This window comes from Scyliorhinus canicula, chromosome 13 (assembly GCF_902713615.1).
Source record: "Scyliorhinus canicula chromosome 13, sScyCan1.1, whole genome shotgun sequence".
NCBI lineage: Eukaryota > Metazoa > Chordata > Chondrichthyes > Carcharhiniformes > Scyliorhinidae > Scyliorhinus > Scyliorhinus canicula.
Window position 1 is genome coordinate 70,640,057 of NC_052158.1, and position 19,481 is coordinate 70,659,537.

The 19,481-nt window shown below is 48.2% G+C and overlaps 1 protein-coding gene across 1 annotated transcript in view; it reads left to right on the forward strand.

Moving 5' to 3' along the window:
* LOC119976370 (nuclear body protein SP140-like protein) overlaps positions 1-18,915 on the forward strand; it is a 40,425-nt gene extending 21,510 nt beyond the window's left edge. Inside the window, exons 8-13 of the mRNA XM_038816858.1 lie at positions 5,514-5,588; positions 6,049-6,164; positions 8,298-8,418; positions 9,061-9,135; positions 13,945-14,088; positions 18,651-18,915. Of these exons, the coding sequence (XP_038672786.1) occupies positions 5,514-5,588; positions 6,049-6,164; positions 8,298-8,418; positions 9,061-9,135; positions 13,945-14,088; positions 18,651-18,743 (624 nt within the window). The 3' untranslated portion in view covers positions 18,744-18,915. The remainder of the gene's footprint in view (positions 1-5,513; positions 5,589-6,048; positions 6,165-8,297; positions 8,419-9,060; positions 9,136-13,944; positions 14,089-18,650) is intronic.
* The last annotated feature ends 566 nt before the right edge of the window (positions 18,916-19,481 follow it).

Below are 19,481 nucleotides of genomic sequence, written 5' to 3' on the forward strand. Positions count from 1 at the left end.
CTGGATTGCTGAGGATTCTTTTTTTTTAATAAATATTTTTTGGTATTTTAACAACAACACAATGGACATTAAACTGTAAACATAATGCAAAAGCCCTCTCCCTCCCTTGCAGGTCCAACTTTATTAACCCCTACTCTAAGCTAAATAAACCCCCCCTTCTGCGGACGATTAATTTTCCGCGAAGAAGTCGACGAACGGTTGCCACCTCCAGGTGAACCCTCACCATGACCCTCTCAAGGTGAACTTGATTTTCTCCAAACAGAGAAAGCTAGCCATGTCCGATAGCCAGGTCTCCGACTTTGGGGGCTTTGAGTCCCTCCATGCGAATAATATCCATCTCTGGGCGACCAGGGAAGCAAGGCCAGAACGTCTGCCTCTTTCTCCTGGATTCCCGGATCTTCCGACAACCCGAAAATTGCCACCTCTGGACTCAGCGCCACCCTTGTTTTTAACACTTGTGGACATGACATCTGCAAACTCCAGTCAAAGTTCCCTAAGCTTCGGACATGCCCAGAACATGTGGACATGGGTCGCTGGTCCTCCCGCACATTTTGCACACCTGTCTTCCACCCCAAAGAATCTGCTCATCCGGGCCGCTGTCATGTGAGCCCGGTGAACGACCTTCAATTGTATCAGGCTGAGCCTGGCACATGTTGCGGATGTGTTGACTCTACTTAACACGTCCATCCACAGACCATCCTTTATCTCTCCTCCCAGTTCCTCCTCCCACTTGCGCTTCAGCTCCTCTGTCTGCATCTCCTCTGACCCCATGAATTCCTTGTAAATGTCCAAGACGCTCCCTTTTCCTACCTACCCTCTGGAAACGACCCTGTCCTGAATCCCCCTTAGTGGTAGGAGCGGGACGGTTGATGCCTATTTACATAGGAAGTCCCGCGCCTGCAGATACCTTAATTTGTTTCCCCTCGCCAAACCAAACTTCTCCTCCAGCGCCCTCATAGTCGGAAAGCTCCACTCTATAAACATATCGCCCATCCTCTCAATCCCTGCTCTCCGCCATATCCAGAACCCCCCATCCATACTTCCCGGGGCAAACCGGTGATTATTACAGATTGGGGACCAGACCGATGCTCCCTCTGCTCCCACATGTCTCCTCCGTTGCCCCCAGACTCTCAGGGCCGTCACCATCATGGGGCTGGTGGAATGCTGTGCCGGCGGGAACGGCAGAGGCATAGTTACCAAAGCCCCCAGACTGGTGTCCTTGCATGTCGCCGGATCCATTCGCTCCCATGCCGACCCCTCCTCCACCACCCACTTCCTGATCATGGCTATATTCGCCGCCCAGTAATAGTTACTAAAACTTGGCAGCGTCAACCCGCTCTCTCCCCGACTCCGCTCAAGCATTACCTTCCTTACCAGGGCAGGGTCTTGCCCGCCCAGACAAAGCCAGAGATCACTTTGTTGACCCGTTTAAAAAACGACCACAGAGTAAAGATGAGGAGACATTGAAACACGAACAGGAATTGTCATGATATGCAGGCACACACACACATAATGATATACAGACAGGCAGCTAATCGACACAGAGAACAGGACATGACCAATAAGAAGGCAGGACACTCAGGGGTGGGATCTGACTATAAAAGACACGAGGCACTCACACTCCGCCTCTTTCCACTGATGAACATCTAGAGAGTCAGTCACGGTTGTTGTTACAATCTCACACCTCCACCACGTGGCTAAGAGCTAGTCTGGTTCAGTCAGACAGAGTAACCACACTTAATTTAGCAGAGAGTCGAACTCACAGAGAACTGTTCTAACTGTGCTATTAATTCAATAAACCTGATTGAACTAACTTCAAGGTATGGAGTATCTTTCTGATCTAAGCTGCATCCTGTTGCAGCCAGTGTTAGACCAGTGTACCTCACATGACAGGAATCTCGCGAGGACCGTCATCTTCACCGTTTGCACCCTCCCAGCTAATGACAACGGGAGCAGTCCCATCTCCAAAAATCGTCCTTCATTTGGTCTACTAGCCGGGCCAGATTTAATTTATGCAGATGGTCTCATTCTCGCACCACTTGGATTCTTAGGTACCTTAAGCTTCCCCCTACTAATCTAAACGGCAGCTCCCCCAATAGCCTCCCCTGTCCCCTCGCCTGGACCGCAAACATCTCACTTTTCCCCATATTTAGCTTATACCCCAAAAACCGGTCAAATTCCCCTAGAATCCTCATGATTTCTTCCATCCCCTCTAATGGGTCCGATACATACAGAAGCAGGTCATCTGCATAGAGTGAGACTCTGTGCTCCACCCCTCCTGGACTAACCCCTTCCAGCCCCTTGAGGCTCCAGAGCAATTGCCAATGGCTCTATAGCTAACGCGAACAACAGTGGGGAGAGGGGGCATCCCTGTCTCGTCCCCCGGTGTAGTCTAAAATAGTCCGATGTTGTCGTTGCGTCCGTACACTTGCCACAGGAGCCTGATACAGCAACCTGACCCAGTCAATGAAGCCCTGCCCAAATCCGAACCGTCCCAGTACCTCCCACAGATAATCCCATTCTACCCAATCAAAAGCCTTTTCTGCATCCATTGCGATCACTACCTCCACCTCCCTACCTTCCGGGGGCATTATGATCACATTTAACAGCCTTCTTACATTGGCCACCAACTGCCTACCCTTAACAAACCCCGCCTGGTCCTCCCCAATAATGTCTGGAACACAATCCTCAATCCTGGAAGACAAAATTTTGGCCAGCAGTTTGGCGTCCACATTCAACAGAGATATCGACCTGTAGGACCCACACAGCTCAGGGTTCTTGTTCCACTTCAGATCAGCAAAATGCCTGTGACATCATTGGGGGCAGCATCCCTCTTTCCCTTGCCTCATTGAACATCCTCATCAACACTGGCTCCAATATCCCAGAGAACGTTTTATAAAACTCCACTGGGTACCTGTCCGGCCCAGGGGCTTTACCCGCCTTCATGGCCTTCAGACCCTCCACTATCTCTTCCAACCCGATCGGGGCTCCCAGCCCTTCTACCAGCTCCCTGTCCACCTTTGGGAAATTCAGCCCCCCCCCCTCCCCCCCAAGAAGTGCCTCATCCCCTCCAGCCCCGTAGGTGGTTCCAACCTATACAGCCTACTGTAGAAATCCCTAAACGCCTTATTCACCCCTGCTGAATCTCCAACCAGGTTCCCATCTCCGTCATTTACTTTCCCTATCTCCCTGGCTGCCTCCCTCTTTCTACGCTGCTTTGCAAGTATTCTGATGGCCTTCTCTCCATACTCATAGATCGCCTCCTCGCCTTTATCAGCTGCTCCACCGCCCTCCACTGTGGTTAACAAGCCGAACTCCGCCTGTAGCCTCCGCCGTTCCCTTAAAAGCCCTGCCTCTGGGGTCTCCGCGTACCTCCTATCGATCTGTAGCATCTCGTTAACCAGTCGGTCCGTGTCTGCCCTGTCCATCTTCTCCCTTTGGGCCCATATCGAGATCAGCTCCCCTCTAACCACCGCCTTCAGTGCTTCCCAGACCATCGCTGCTGAAATTTCCCCCATGTCGTTGACCTGCAGGTAGTTCTGAATACAGTTCCCTAGCCATTCGCATACCCCTTCATCCGCCAAAAGTCCCACATCTAACCTCCAGTGCGGGCGGTGGTTACTGTCTTTACTAACCTGCAGGTCAACCCTCGGCTGCCCAAATCTCCACGGATCCAACCCCCCCATCTACTCCATGAACCCTTTTAGTTCCTTTACCATTGCTGGCACCCTGCCTGTTTTCGAGCTTGACCGGTCCAAGCCAGGGTCAATAACTGTGTTAAAATCCCCTCCCATGACCAACCTGTGCAAGTCCAGGTCCGGTATCTTCCCCAGCATCCTCTTTATAAACTCCACATCATCCCAATTTGGCACATACACATTTACTAATACCACCTGTACCCCCTCCAGTTTCCCACTGACCGTAATGTACCGACCTCCCACATCCGAAACTATTCTGCCCGCCTCAAACACCACCCGCTTATTGATCAGGATCGCGACCCCTCTAGTCTTTGAATCCAGCCCTGTGTGAAAGACCTGACTGACCCAGCCTTTCCTCAATCTAATCAGGTCAGTTACTCTAAGGTGCGTCTCCTGCAACATTACCACGTCCGCCTTCACTCCCCTACGATGCGCGAACACATGCGTGCCCTCATGACCGGCCCATTTAACCCTCGAACATTCCAGGTGATCAGCCTAGTTTGGGGGCTCATTGCCCCCCCCCCCCCCCCCCCCCCCCCCCCCACTTCGCCGATCAGCCATCCCCTTTTTTGGGCCAGCCTCCAGCCCGTGCTCCGCTCCTCCACTGGCTCTCCCCCAGGCAGCCTCCGCACCTAACCGCCTCTCTGTCCCTTGGCCCAAGTCCCTCCCTCATCAGCAGAACATTTCCCCTCCCCAATAACAACACTCTGTAACCCAAACCCTTTGATAAACCGAACATATGCACACACCCCACTGCGATTCCGTGAGCTAGCTTGCCCAGCTAGCTTGGTGGCCCCCATCCCTGGCGCCGGATAGTCTCCCACCTACTGCCCCCCACCCCCCCCATAGAAACATACTCCAACATCAAACCATCCCCACATAATTGCCCGACAGAAAAACACCAAAATCTAAACAAACGCACCTCCATCCCCCAACAGTGCAAATGAAAACCTTAACTCACTCAGCTCTGCCACTGGTCCCAAATCAATACAGAAGGCATTATAAACAGCTTCCACGAAACAAAACACAAGAAACTTTTTTTAAAGAACAGAGAAAGAAAAAGAAAACCATGAACGTTGCAGCAAAGATCAAAAGTTCTCAGTCCACCACCAGTCCTTTCTTTTTTTTTTGCTGAGGATTCTTGATGTAAAGTAATCCTCTGACTCCAGAATCATGATCATTCCTTACCATCTGTCCATGACACCTCGCCACCATTTCAGAACCAGTTGCTGCCTTTAAGTCACAAATTAGCACACATAACGGGTGTCCGAAACTCAATTTCTGGCCATCCTCCCAAAAACAGGACCAGACAAATTGCTTGTCTTGTACGATAAATGAAAATGAACAGAGATGGTTACACAAAAATGGCAAAATTACTGAGTCAGCTATTTTGAGTATTTAAATAAACACTTAGTTAAAATTGTATATTATTCTATTTTTTTCATGCTGTTCGGCAATGTAGCCATCCCTTACTGAACATGGGCTCCCCCTACTGCTTCCCATCCCATGTTCAATCCTCACAGCCTTGATACCACCGTATACATCATCAACGCAGACCACTTATCACACTCATCCAGTCGTACTATCACATCCAGCCAGCCTCACTCATTTTGACCCATTCACACTTTCAATCTATGTCATTCACAGATTATTAGTACACTCACTCTCTCCCACGTTCATTTTCTTCCACTCAGGTGAATTCTATCCCCTGTCTCACTGCTAGTTTGGTATCTGAGTGTATATCATTTGATATGATTTACATTTTATTCCTGTCTCTTCCCTCTGATTCATTTTTTAAAACTTTTATTTTTCCAGAGAGGCCACTTGAAACTTCATAAGCGTGACTGTTTGTGTAAAAAGTGCACATCTCCTCCAGATTGTGACTCTCAGGTAAATAAAACCCAAAAGGTTACCCTTTTACGGGGCAGATTTACATCTTTATTCTTATGAAGCAAACTGACCCCGTTGTTATCACAGAGAAGCCTAGTCCCAGCAGTTATGGGCTGGCTGATCCGAATACAATTACAGGTAAACAGAGAGAGAAAGTGACGGGTAGACAATGATAAACAGGCAGAGACCAATTAAGAAAGAGAGAGAAGGAGAGGGAGATGGGGCAGATCACAAGATTCATAAAGAGAAACAGCCAAGAAGGTGAGGAAAAGGTAGAGATACTCATAGCTGGAGAGACCGGCAGTGATGGTGACAGATAGAGGGAGACATGGAGCAGAGATGTACCTGTGTTCCCTCCTGGTTTCACTGTGTTACCTGTGTGCTGTGCTTGTTGGACGTTTCAGAGTGTCACTCAGTTCTTGGTGCTCTCTGCATAACTTACTCTTTTTTCAATAAACAGAAGAATGACGATGAGTGTACAGTGTGTCAGAATAGAGGGAAACTGATCTGCTGTGACCAATGTCTCAAAGCTTTCCACTTCCTCTGCCATGTTCCCTCGCTCAGCCCAAACTTAAGGTTTGTATTTTGTCTTCAACTTATTAATGTGCCGTTATCGGAGAGCTGGGGTACTAGCATGTTAGAAACAGGACATTGACAGAATCATCGCCACAATGTGGAAACGGTTTTTTCATTCAAATCAATGGAAAAATAAATCTTTACATTCTGGCTTAACACCTCGTGAGCACTTTTGAAGTTGACGATTGAAGTCTCCAAAAGCAGGGTTTACGCTTAAGTGTAAAATGTGATCCATGGTCTGGACGGTCATTTTGAAATGTGAGAGGAAAAAAATGTAACACCAGTAAATAATATTAAATTAATGTGACGCGGTTTACTGAATAAATGAATTGTACAGTGAAAATTTTAACCACAGTGAAAGCATTTTAAAACATAAAAGCATCGGAAACAAAGAGTTCATCAACTTCATTCTGAGTCGTTTGGTTTGGGCGTCATTGTAAGTATCCCATTCCTGATCAGATGCAGTACTTTGGTTTCAGAATCATTCCTCCACAACAAAATTATTGGATATTCCGCATTTTTTTAACAATCAGATGGCAGCTCGCGCATTAACAGCATCCCGTGATTAGATGGCAAACTCACACAAAACATCAAGCTGGACAGCGGACATGTTTTCACTTTGTGAAGATCTCCGTTTCTGGGGCTATGCCTCCACGCCGGCATGGAAAGGGTGCCGTTTTAAAACTGCCCAAAATGGCCACCGATTCCCCGTTTTGCTGGGGACTAGCAGGATGGCAGCGTAGAGCACCCGGCTCTAGCAGCCGATATGCCCCAGAGAATTGCCAGGTCTGTGGCCGTGCATGCGCAAAACGGCAGCCTCAAACATCCATTTGCTGCAAACATGATCCTTGAATGGCTTGTTAAGGCATACATCCAAATATTGAACTATGGACATTAGACCCTCTTGGTATAATTGCAATGTGGATATTATCTCTTTACAGGTTCCTCTTAGTTTCAATGGTTATGGACACGAACATGTCCCACACTAATAAGCTGCACTCTCAATGTTTTGTCAGCCACTGGGACACTATTTCACACATTATTGATCCATCACATCACTCTATTCTCATACATCCAACCGTTATCATGGACACGCACAAAACGTCCTGCAGGGAACTTGATTTTCGGCATGGTTTGATTTTTGAAAATTACCATAGGCTATAATTTCATTCTGGCAGCCTTACACCATCGGGTCACGTCTGCTAAACTAGTCACCGGACTTGAGTCCGAGAACTGATTATTCAGTTAACTGCTATTGTAATAACCTTTCAGTTTTACTCAGAGAGCATAAAGAACCATATTTTCTCTCTCTGACCCACAATGACCACTCTAGGCGTGATTCCCCACCCCCCGCCCACTCCTCTAGGCATATTTTCTTGTAGTGAAGGCAACTTGTCATTGGCCGCCCGCTGGATCTCTCTGTCCCACCGATGTCTATGGCTGTTTGCATGGCTTGCCCATCCCACCGCCAGGGAACCCACCGGGGGGTTGGGAGGGGAGGGGGAGGGGGATGCCTTTGTTGGGGCTAGAAGCTCCTGACCAGAAGGGCCAGAACATCTCGCCAACCTCTCTGAACTCCTGTCTGTGTATTGTGTGACTAGATTACTGGCGAGGCAACAGTAAAACTTTTCTGTTCTTCCGTTTGTTTTCCACTGAACCTTCAGTCCCTCGTAACCTCGTAATCTCTTCAACTTCAGGGGTTGTGAAACCTCATTAAAATTGCATAAATACAAACAAACTAAAAGGACCTGACTCATTTTAGCCACAAATCTTCAGATTTCAGGCACCAAGATTCATCAACAAAACCAAAATGAAATTGGAATAATTTTTGCCTTTCTTAATACAAAAAAATTAATATATTATTCATAACACTTCTGAAGGATATGGGTGATGCACAGAGAGAGATCGCCATACTCATCACATGGCCCCAGGTCACAACTAGCATTTAAATAAGTATTAGTTAATGATGTATGGAAGAGATGGATCAGTAAGGCTATGTAAGAAGTAAAGTGGGCAGGTTAGTTAGTGTAATGGAGGAATGGACTTTGAGAAGCGGACTATGACATTTCCTATTGACCTGTACCTAACTGAAAGATTTCAGTTAAAGAGTTTAATTTTGCAACTTAATTCCAGTGAGAAGTTTATCTGCACTTTCTGCAAAATTGGCAAGCTGTCAGCAAATAAAACAAGGTCAAGTGTCTCCAACAATGAATTCGGTGTACATCAAACAGCCATGACACCACAGTACATTTTGGTAAGTGTGTGATAACATTTTATAATCCATAGAACCATAGTCCCAACAGGGTATAATTTGTTCAAACACTGTTAGTCCCCCTTGAATGTTCAAGTTATGCTTTCATCTACTCCTCTCCTAGTTCTCTAATGCAACTAATTGGAAGGTTCAATCTACCCTTTTATAAATTGCACGCATATAAATCATACTTTTTTTGTTCTTGGGGATGTGTATAAAAGCCATCATTTGAATTTGTTCTTTATAACCTCAAGATGAGGAACAGTTTAGTCTTGGTTATTTTCCCAACCAATGTAATGAGCCACAAAGACCATGATCGCCTGACATTTGTTTGAGCTGGATGATTTTAGTCTGTATGGCTGTGAGAGGACTCCAGTTAGCCTCAGTTGAGGAGGAGATACATTTTCCCAGATTACTCACCAAACACCCTACAGTATTCATGTTGAATGATGGGCATGGTGGGTAAGGACAGGGTTGCATTTGGCTGTGATTCCTCCTATGATCAAATAGTCATTAATGTCACAGTCCAGCCTAGAGTTTAGGGTGTCTCAATAACGGAATTTACATATTAAAGAGGAATAAGCAAACATTAACCTTTGTGTTCTTATTTATTACTTTCATTTAACTGGCTGTTTTTAATTACAGAAATGTGAATATATTTTGCTCCAACTGTATTGCAAGCAAGTGAGTGTGATGTTCGACAAAAACCCCTGTGAGACTGTAAGTATTTGACCTGAGTCCTCAACTTTTGCAGTCCACTTGTGTTTAGTGATGTAAAGGAAGTGTGAGGGTGGAAATACCTGTTGTAACCAGCAGAATATCTGAGAGTCAGCATGCATGCTGAATATAGTTAGAATAAAGATGTGCTAAATGAGTGTTCAATTCATTGGTGTGCATGCTTGAACTAGTGTACTTGTGTTAGACCAAGAGCATGCACAAAGGTGTGTATGAAAATTACCAGGTGAACACATGTAGTGTGTCAGATTGAGCATGGGTGCATTATGTGCACCTTTGCTAAATATGTATTAAACCATATAAATTTACCAAGATTGGAATGCGACACCTGAGCTAGCACATGCATTAATTGTGCATTGGAGGAAGTGTGTATGCCTGTCCTGCTGAATTCTATCCCACAGACCATCCACATTGTTCCTTCCCTCCCCTGTGTTTTCACCGTCTGCTAATCCTACTTCCGCTTCTCCCCTGTTCAAAATCCACCCTTACACTTACCTGTAAATCTCTAAAGAATTTATCCAAAGACTGTGCTATAGAAATGGAACTTGTTAATGAGTGAGAACCTAGTTCAAAAGTGTTCGACACCAACAGCAGTTGATCAGTGTTGTCATTGTCCTTCTATTTAATGTTTTCAACATTTTGGTCAACTCACAAGTCTCCTTTCAAACAGTATAAACCTCTACGTTCCGTAATCATTCCTGCAACGTTAGATTATTCCTTATCAGAATCATCCTGACTTTTGGTTTATCATTCCTGGTCAACACTCTTATTGGCACATATACATAGGGCAGGATTTTCCCTTCCACTCTGTAAGCAGGTACAAAATGCAATAAGAAAGGCCAATGGAATGTTCGCATTTATTGCAAAATGACTGGAGTAAAAGTGGAGAAACATTGTTGCAATTTTGTAGGTTGCTGATGAGACCGCATCAGGAGTATTGTGTCCAGTTTTGGTCTCCTTATTTGAGGAAGGATGTGGTGGCATTGGAAGCAGGTCAGAGATGGTTCACCAGATTAATTCCGAGGATGATGGGGTTGATGTATGAGGAGAGATTAAACAATCTGGATTTATACTCGCTCGAGTTTAGCTGCATGAGAGGGGATCTGATCAAGGTACATAAGACACTGAAAGGGATTGGTAAAGTAAACATAGACCAAATGTTCCCCCTTGTAGGGCAATCTAGAACAAGGGGTCACAGTTATAGGTTGAGAGGCGGTATATTTAAACCTGAGATGAGGAGGCACTACATCTCGCTGAAGGTGGTTAATTTGTGGAACTTGCTGCCCCATAATGCGGTGGAGTCCGAATCATTAAATGGTTTCAAGAGGGAGATAGGTATATTTCTGATTTTTTTTAAAAACAGGTTAAAGGACATGGGGAACAGGTAGAGAGGTTGCTTTAATCTGACTGAATGACAGAACAGGCTTGAAGGGCTCAGTTACCTACTTCAGCTCCTAATTCCTATGTTCCTATGTAAGAGGGGACGGTGCGCTTTCCATGTCCCAAACTAGCCCTTAGGCAGGAAACAATGATTCTTTGGTATTTTCACAGATCCTCTTCAATTGGCAAAGAGATAGCTTCCCTATACAATTAAAGGCAATGGGCAGACTCCCAAAGCTGAAGGGCCAACTGGAAGCCTCGTAGCTTGAGACAAGCAAAAGCAAGGCATCAGAGGATGCTTCAATGTCTAGGTGCCCATGGGCAACATGGTGGCACAGTGGTTGGCTGCCTCACAGCGCCAAGAACCCAGGTTTGATTCCGACCTCGGCTCACTGTCTGCATGGAGTTTGCACTTTCTTCCTGTGTCTGTGTGGGTTTCCTCCATGTGCTCCGGTTTCCTCCCACAGTCGAAAGATGTGCAGGTTAGGTGGAATGGCCAAACAAAATTTCCCCTGAGTGCCTGGAGGTTAGGCGGGGTTACGGGGGATTTGGCTGAGGTACGATGCTCTTTCGGCGGGTCGGTGCAGACATGATGGGCCGAATGGCCTCCTTCTGCACTGTAGGGATTCTATGCCCTCTCACTGACCTAGCTAAGCAATTTAAACTTGAATATAACAGATGCATAAGCCAGGCCACCACTGGGAGGGAGAATTACAATCCCCAATAATATGATCCTCGTGTTCCAGATACAGTCATTCTTGTTCAGTACGCTTAGAAGTTTTAGACACAGTCTTTTTCACTGCCTGCATTCTTACACTTTCATATGCAGCCCTGACCATACTATCACAGATGTTTCATGTGGCACGGTAGCACAGTAGCACTTTTGCTTCACAGTGCCAGGGTCCCAGGTTCGATTCCCGGCTTGGGCCACTGTCTGTGCGGAGTCTGCATGTTCTCTCCGTGTCTGCGTAGGTTTCATCCGGGTGCTCCGGTTTCTTCCCACAAGTCCCAAAAAACGTGCTGTTGGGTGAATTGGACATTCTGAATTCCCCCTCTGTGTAACCGAACAGGTACCGGAATGTGGCGACTCGGGGCTTTTCACAGTAACTTTATTGCAGTATGAATGTAAGCCTACTTGCGACACTAAAGATTATTATTATTATATTCTTGCCATTCCAGTCTGTGACTCAACATTCCTTACAAAGGGATTTTATATTCTGTGACCATCCAAACCTTCCAGTTGAAACAGTGTTGGGTGCTGAATCAGAGTGGGGAAATACTCACTCCATATTCATTTTAATAGTCTCTGATTTTTAATATGTGCTTGAAGGGTCTATATATACTACTTGTTCCCTCAACTCTAGCAGGTTTCATGTGGTGTTCAATTTATTATTTTTAAAAAATATTTTATTCAGGCATTTTCATAAAAACAAACCAAAGCATAAGAAATCATATAACATTACAAGTAACCAACACCCCCCCCCCCCAACTGCTCCCCACCATCACCCCCTTCTCCCATCCTGCCTTCCACATTTTAACCCCCTAACCTGCCTCCCCCCCCCCCCCCCCCCCACCCCGCCCACTCACCACCCCATGCTGACCCCTCAATCTTTCTTTAAAAAGTCAATGAATGGCTTCCACGTCCATGCCAACAGGTAGAGAGGGAGAACAGGACGGTATAGAGGGCCGTCCAACTGACCCTACGGTCCAGGAACCTCCCGGCCTTCCGCTGGCAGGAGGTCCTCCCTGATGCACTACACTCCATTCGGTCACTACTGTGCACCGCAACTAACAATACACCCCATGAACGTCTTTTTGCCTTCCCCAGGAAGTCCACATCCGGGGTGTCGCTCCCGACTTGGCTCGCAGCTCCAGGACCCGTCCTGCTCCGTAGGCACGTCCGACTCCACAAGGCGGACCCGTTGGTGGAGAGGGTGCAATTGGTCCATGCAAACCCCCAGTATGCCAACGGCCGCCAGGAAACTGTCTCCACCAGCGGGTTCCACACACACACACACACACACACACACACCCCCGGCTCAACGCCACCCTACCCTCCCCCAGCGCTCCCAGCAGCAACCCCCCCCCAGGACCATCCGTCCTCCCCCTGCCCACGCCCGAGGATGAAGAGGATTCTGGCACGCTCCCGGAGTCACCGGACATCAGACCAGCATTGACATCGCCACCACCACTACGTCGCTCCCAGCGGCACATCAAGGCTTTGGACCGGTTAAACCTCTAACGGGTCCACTGGACTTCAAAAGACACATTTCTTTTCTCTCTATCGAATATTGTAAACGTAAAAACCATTTCTTGTATATAGTTCTCCACCACCACCGCTGGACTCAATTTTAACAGGGGGTGAATGTGGTAAACCAGTGTTGCACCTCTATTAGAGGATATATGGTAGGACCTGTACAACAGGTACGTTGGTAGTCCCTGAGCATAAATATGTGTGTCCTCCATGCTGCAGCCATTTCGCCAGCTGCTGTGGGAGGCCACACATCTTAGAGCAATAAAGCCTCAGTTGTATCCAACTCAAGTCTTTGTGCAATTGATCGTGCATCACTCACCCTTTATGTTCCCCTGTGAAAGGCTTGCCGTCCAAAATCTCCGTTATCAAAACAAAAGAAACACATCAAGGGGAAAGGTTTTTAGAGAACAAGCAAAGAAACACTCGCTCAAACTCCAAAGTTTAATGACCTCCTTCTCCTGCCAGTCCATTGTCCCTCGTGCACTCCATCGTCTCTTCTGGCATGCCAAAATAATACTGACGCTCTGGAAAGTCACCCGGAGACGGGCCAGGTACAGCACGCCAAACTTCACCCGCTTCTTAAAGAGGCCAGCTGCTCCTCATGCTCTCCCACCAGCTGCTCCACTTGCTGGATCGCCCTGCCCTGGGACTCCAGTCTCTGCTCCACTCTCTCGATCCCTGCTTTGATTGGCCGCACCACTTTGGCCGGATCTTCTAGGGCCCCCTTCCTCTGCTGGCTGAATTTAGCGTTCAAAAATTCCATAGCTGCTCCATTGACCACTGAGCAGGCAGAGCAAGTCCTTTGCCCTCTGCCGTCTTATCCTGTGGTGTACCGTGAAGACTCTCCTGCCCCAGCAGCTCTTTTCTTGCCCCACTCCTAGTTAGTGGATCCATCAATCAGCCACACCAGAGGAGTAACACCTTCTTCTCCAGGTACTCCTACACCTCTTTCCAATGAAAAACCTCGCCCTTCGGACTGGGAAATGACCGGGAGCCACCAAATATGCGACCGCTCATTCCATGACCACCACCGGAAGTTTGTTCTATTTATTCTTGATCCAGAGTCTTGAATCTAAAATAGTGATCAGTGGTTCTTTTATGTTGACACTCGTGGGGGTTCTCTGGACAGCCTTGTTCATTGTCAGTCTGCACTTTCACAGATTCCAAACTACAGTGATGTCATTGAAAACCCCATGTGGCTCCGCAAGGTGAAGAAGAGTTTGGCCACGAATGAATACCAGATTGTGGGCGGTTTTATTGACGACATGAGGCTAATCTTCCACAACCGTGCCAGATTCAACAAGGTAATCTCGCAAGCAGCATGACTTTGCCAGCATGGACTGTCCTCAGTGCAATAATGGGTGGGCCCGACAGGGAATTACACATTAATCACAGCTCCAGACCTGCGTTATGAAGAACCCATGTAGACATCTTGGGACCGTATGTGCTTCACTCCCTTCTTTTCCCCCTTCCTTGCACTTTAGAAACTAACCAATTTGGGGTTCCTACCTTAGAACATAGAACATAGAACGATACAGCGCAGTACAGGCCCTTCGGCCCTCGATGTTGCACCGACATGGAAAAAAAAACTAAAGGCCATCTAACCTACACTATGCCCTTATCATCCATATGCTTATCCAATAAACTTTTAAATGCCCTCAATGTTGGCGAGTTCACTACTGTTGCAGGTAGGGCATTCCACGGCCTCACCACTCTTTGCGTAAAAAACCCACCTCTGACCTCTGTCCTATATCTATTACCCCTCAATTTAAGGCTATGTCCCCTCGTGCTAGCCACCTCCATCCGCGGGAGAAGGCTCTCGCTGTCCACCCTATCTAACCCTCTGATCATTTTGTATGCCTCTATTAAGTCACCTCTTAACCTTCTTCTCTCTAACGAAAACAACCTCAAGTCCATCAGCCTTTCCTCATAAGATTTTCCCTCCATACCAGGCAACATCCTGATAAATCTCCTCTGCACCCGTTCCAAAGCTTCCACGTCCTCCCTATAATGAGGCGACCAGAACTGTACGCAATACTCCAAATGCAGCCGTACTAGAGTTTTGTACAACTGCAACATGACCTCATGGCTCCGGAACTCAATCCCTCTACCAATAAAGGCCAACACACCATAGGCCTTCTTCACAACCCTATCAACCTGGGTGGCAACTTTCAGGGATCTATGTACATGGACACCGAGATCCCTCTGCTCATCCACACTACCAAGAATTTTACCATTAGCCAAATATTCCGCATTCCTGTTATTCTTTCCAAAGTGAATCACCTCACACTTCTCCACATTAAACTCCATTTGCCACCTCTCAGCCCAGCTCTGCAGCTTATCTATGTCCCTCTGTAACCTGCAACATCCTTCCGCACTGTCTACAACTCCACCGACTTTAGTGTCGTCTGCAAATTTACTCACCCATCCTTCTGCGCCCTCCTCTAGGTCATTTATAAAAATGACAAACAGCAACGGCCCCAGAACAGATCCTTGTGGTACGCCACTCGTAACTGAACTCCATTCTGAACATTTCCCATCAACTACCACTCTCTGTCTTCTTTCAACTAGCCAATTTCTGATCCACATCTCTAAATCACCCTCAATCCCCAGCCTCCGTATTTCCTGCAATAGCCGACCGTGGGGAATCTTATCAAACGCTTTACTGAAATCCATATACACCACATCAACTGCTCTACCCTCATCTACCTGTTCAGTCACCTTCTCAAAGAACTCGATAAGGTTTGTGAGGCATGACCTACCCTTCACAAAACCATGCTGACTATCCCTAATCATATTATTCCTATCTAGATGATTATAAATCGTATCTTTTATAATCCTCTCCAAGACCTTACCCACCACAGACGTTAGGCTCACCGGCCCATAGTTACCGGGGTTATCTCTACTCCCCTTCTTGAACAAAGGGACCACATTTGCTATCCTCCAGTCCTCTGGCACTATTCCTGTAGCCAATGATGACCTAAAAATCAAAGCCAAAGGCTCAGCAATCTCTTCCCTGGCTTCCCAGAGAATCCTAGGATAAATCCCATCCGACCCCGGGGACGTATCTATTTTCACCTTGTCCAGAATTGCCAACACTTCTTCCCTACGCACCTCAATGCCATCTATTCTAATAGCCTGGGTCTCAGCATTCTCCTCCACAAAATTATCTTTTTCTTGAGTGAATACTGACGAAAAGTATTCATTTAGTATCTCGCTTATCTCCTCAGCCTCCACACACAACTTCCCACCACTGTCCTTGACTGGCCCTACTCTTACCCTAGTCATTCTTTTATTCCTGACATACCTATAGAAAGCTTTTGGGTTTTCCTTGATCCTACCTGCCAAAAACTTCTCATGTCCCCTCCTTGCTCGTCTCAGCTCTCTCTTTAGATCCTTCCTCGCTTCCTTGTAACTATCAAGCGCCCCAACTGAAACTTCATGCCTCATCTTCACATAGGCCTCCTTCTTCCTCTTAACAAGAGATTCCACTTCTTTGGTAAACCACGGTTCCCTCGCTCGACCCCTTCCTCCCTGCCTGACTGGTACGTACTTATCAAGAACACTTACCTTGTTATTGCTATTCCACTGTGTGCGCCACCACACGCCATTTTGAAAACGGGGTTGGACGGGGTTCTCCGGTCCCCCAGCCACTTGGGGCTGGGTTAGCACAGGGCTAAATCGCTGGATTTTAAAGCAGACCAAGGCAGGCCAGCAGCACGGTTCAATTCCCGTACCAGCCTCCCCAAACAGGCGCCGGAATGTGGCGACTAGGGGCTTTTCACAGTAACTTCACTTGAAGTGACAATAAGCGATTTTCATTTCATTTCACTTGTTTCTCAGCGGTGTGCCATTCGCTGGTGGCAGCATCGTTACCTTCCCTCCAGCTGTCAGATTTCCCATTAAAGCCACCACTAATGGCGGGAATCGCAACGACCGGAGAACTCCGGCCATTGTTTTGTCATGGGCAGAGTATAGTGGGCTTTGGTGATAATAAATTGATCGAAGATCATTGCGTAGATTGATAGTTAGCCAGCTATTAAGTGGAGGTGACCTGAAGTTCATGTTTTTAGGTATACAAGACCAGTTCGAACCAATGCCCAGTCATTCCCCAGGTTTTGCTGGTCTATCCTTCTGGGATTGGGGTGGAATTGTGAGTAGGTGAAAATGATAATGGTTGGAATTGGAATGGGCCTGTTTCAGAGGGTCCGCTACCACGAGTGTAAACTGGACCATTTCTGAAAGTTTCTAAATCGGAGGATTCCGGGTTTTATCTGCTGGCTGAGAAACAAAACAATAAACAGGGAAAAGATTCCAGGAGGGAGTGTGGACAGGGAGAGGGTGAGAGGGCAGGGAGAGGGAGTGTGGACATGGAGAGGGCGAGAGGGGCTGAGGGCTGGGGATTTGGTGAGGGGAGTAGTGAGTGATGGCGGGGGGGGAGCTAATGGGGACCAGAGAGAAAGGAAGGGAGGCATGCTTTGGGGGCGACAGTGAGAGCGGGGGATGGAGCGTGGCAGTGAGGGGCATCTGGGGAAATGAGAACATAAAAGAGGCAGACAGGATGAGAAAGACTGCGGGAGAGGGAGGGGGGCTGGAGGAGGAGAGAGAGTTAGATAGGTTGGATAAAGAGCAAGGGGAGGAAGGACTGAGGGGGACTCAGGGTAGAAAAGAATGGGGGGAGTGCGGGATTCTGCCGTAATCGGCGGGGAGGGCAACTCCGGCGGGACAGAATGGCATGAACCACTCCGGCGTCGGGCTGCACCTTCAGGGGCTAGGCCGCCCCGGAGTGGTTTGCGCCCCGCGCCGGCCGACGGGAAAGGGGTTTAGCGCTACGCCAACCGGCGCTGAAGGGCCTCCGCCGGCTGGCACGGGTTGGTGCATGCGCAGGAGCGCCAGCGTATGCTGGCATCATGCCCGGGCATGCGCAGAGGGCTTCGTTTCCGCACCGGCAATGGCGGACTGCTACAACCGCCGGTGCGGAACAATAGAGTGCCCCCACGGCACAGGCCCGCCGGCGGATCGGTGGGCCCCGATCGCGGGCCAGGCCACCGTGGGGGCACCCTCCTGGGGCAGAAACGGCTCTAGGGTTGCTGGCGCCCTGGGCAAGCTGAACTTCGGCGCCCTCCGGGGGGGTGGCTCCATTCACCGGTGGGGGGGGGGGGGCCGGAGTGACCTGGCACATGATCGGGACCCACCGATCGGCGGGCCGGTCTCTCTGTCGGCAGGCCTCCTTTCTTCCACCGGCCAGCATGGATCCATCCGCCATGTTTGTGCGGGGCGGCCTGGGGGAGGGCGGCCACCGCGCATGCGCTGGTTGGCACCAGCCCAACTGCGCATGCACGGGACCCGAGTCTTTTCCGCGGCGCCTGGTCTCTGACGTCATTCACGCACTCCTTGATGGCGCCCCCTACACATGGCGCCCCGGGCGACTGCCCGAGTTGCCAGTACCTTGAGCCGGCCCTGTCCTGGGGCCAGATTTCCCCGCGCCCCCCCAAGAACCCTGGAGGCCACCAGGTCCCGCCGGCGAGGGACCTACTCCAATTTACGCCGGCGGGACTGGCAAAAAGTGGGCGGGACTTCGGCCCATCACGGGCTGGAGAATTCGGGCAGCCCCGGGGCCCATTGAGTCGCGCCGGCCCCGCCATTCTCCGAGGCGGGCGGCGCGATTCACACCGGGCCGATTTTTGGGGGGCCGGAGAATTTGGAGAACGGTGGGGGCGGGATTCACGCCGACCCCCGGCGATTCTCTGACCCGGCAGAGCTCAGGAACTCTGTGGTTTGTGTGAGAGGGACTGGATGGGTTGAAAGTGGGATATACTCCTGTTTCATACAGTTTGCCAACTGCTTCTCTTCTTCCTACCTATAGGATAATGAACTTGAAGCCTTTGGAAGAAACCTTAGTGCTGAATTTGAAGAGATTATGATGCAGGTGTTTGATATCAGTAACAACGACCTTTAAATCCCACAAATAGATGAATGAATGCTGGTTTATTAACCTAAGAGCAAAAATAGATGACTGTGCACTTTTTGATACACACATATATGTAAATATGCATATTTCTGTACCTTTTAATAAAATGGAGAGCTGATAAATGAATGCAATGTTGTCAGTTGCTCTCTATTTATGGGAGTGTGTTTGTTGTGTGCCTTTTTATATGTCTGTGCAGGGGTGGAAAATACAGGTATTATCATGGAACATGTGTGTATATATAGGTATACATTTCCGTGCATACATCTGCATGCAAGTGTGAGATATGTTGCGTGTAAAAAAAGACTTGCATTTATATAACACCTTTCATGCCCTCCGGCATCCCAAAGCACTTTGCGATGAAGTCACTGCTGTAAAGTGGGAAGCACAGCAAGAGGACCTGTTTGGGGAAATACCAGGAACTTGGAATAAAATTAAAAAACAGGTCCTCAAGGGTTGCAATCTCTGAATTATTACCCGAGCCACGTGCAAATTGGCATACGGATGAGAAAATTAGGGAAGTAAATACGTGGTTAAAGGAGTGGTGCAGAAAAGAGGGGTTCTATTTCATGGGGCACTGGCATCAGTATTGGGACAGGAGGGAACTGTACCATTGGGATTGTCTCTACCTGAACCGATCTGGGACCAATGTTCTAGTGGAACAGGTAAATAGAGTGGTCGCAAGGATTTTAAACTAGCAAATGGGGGGCAGGGGGTGCCTCGGGGGAA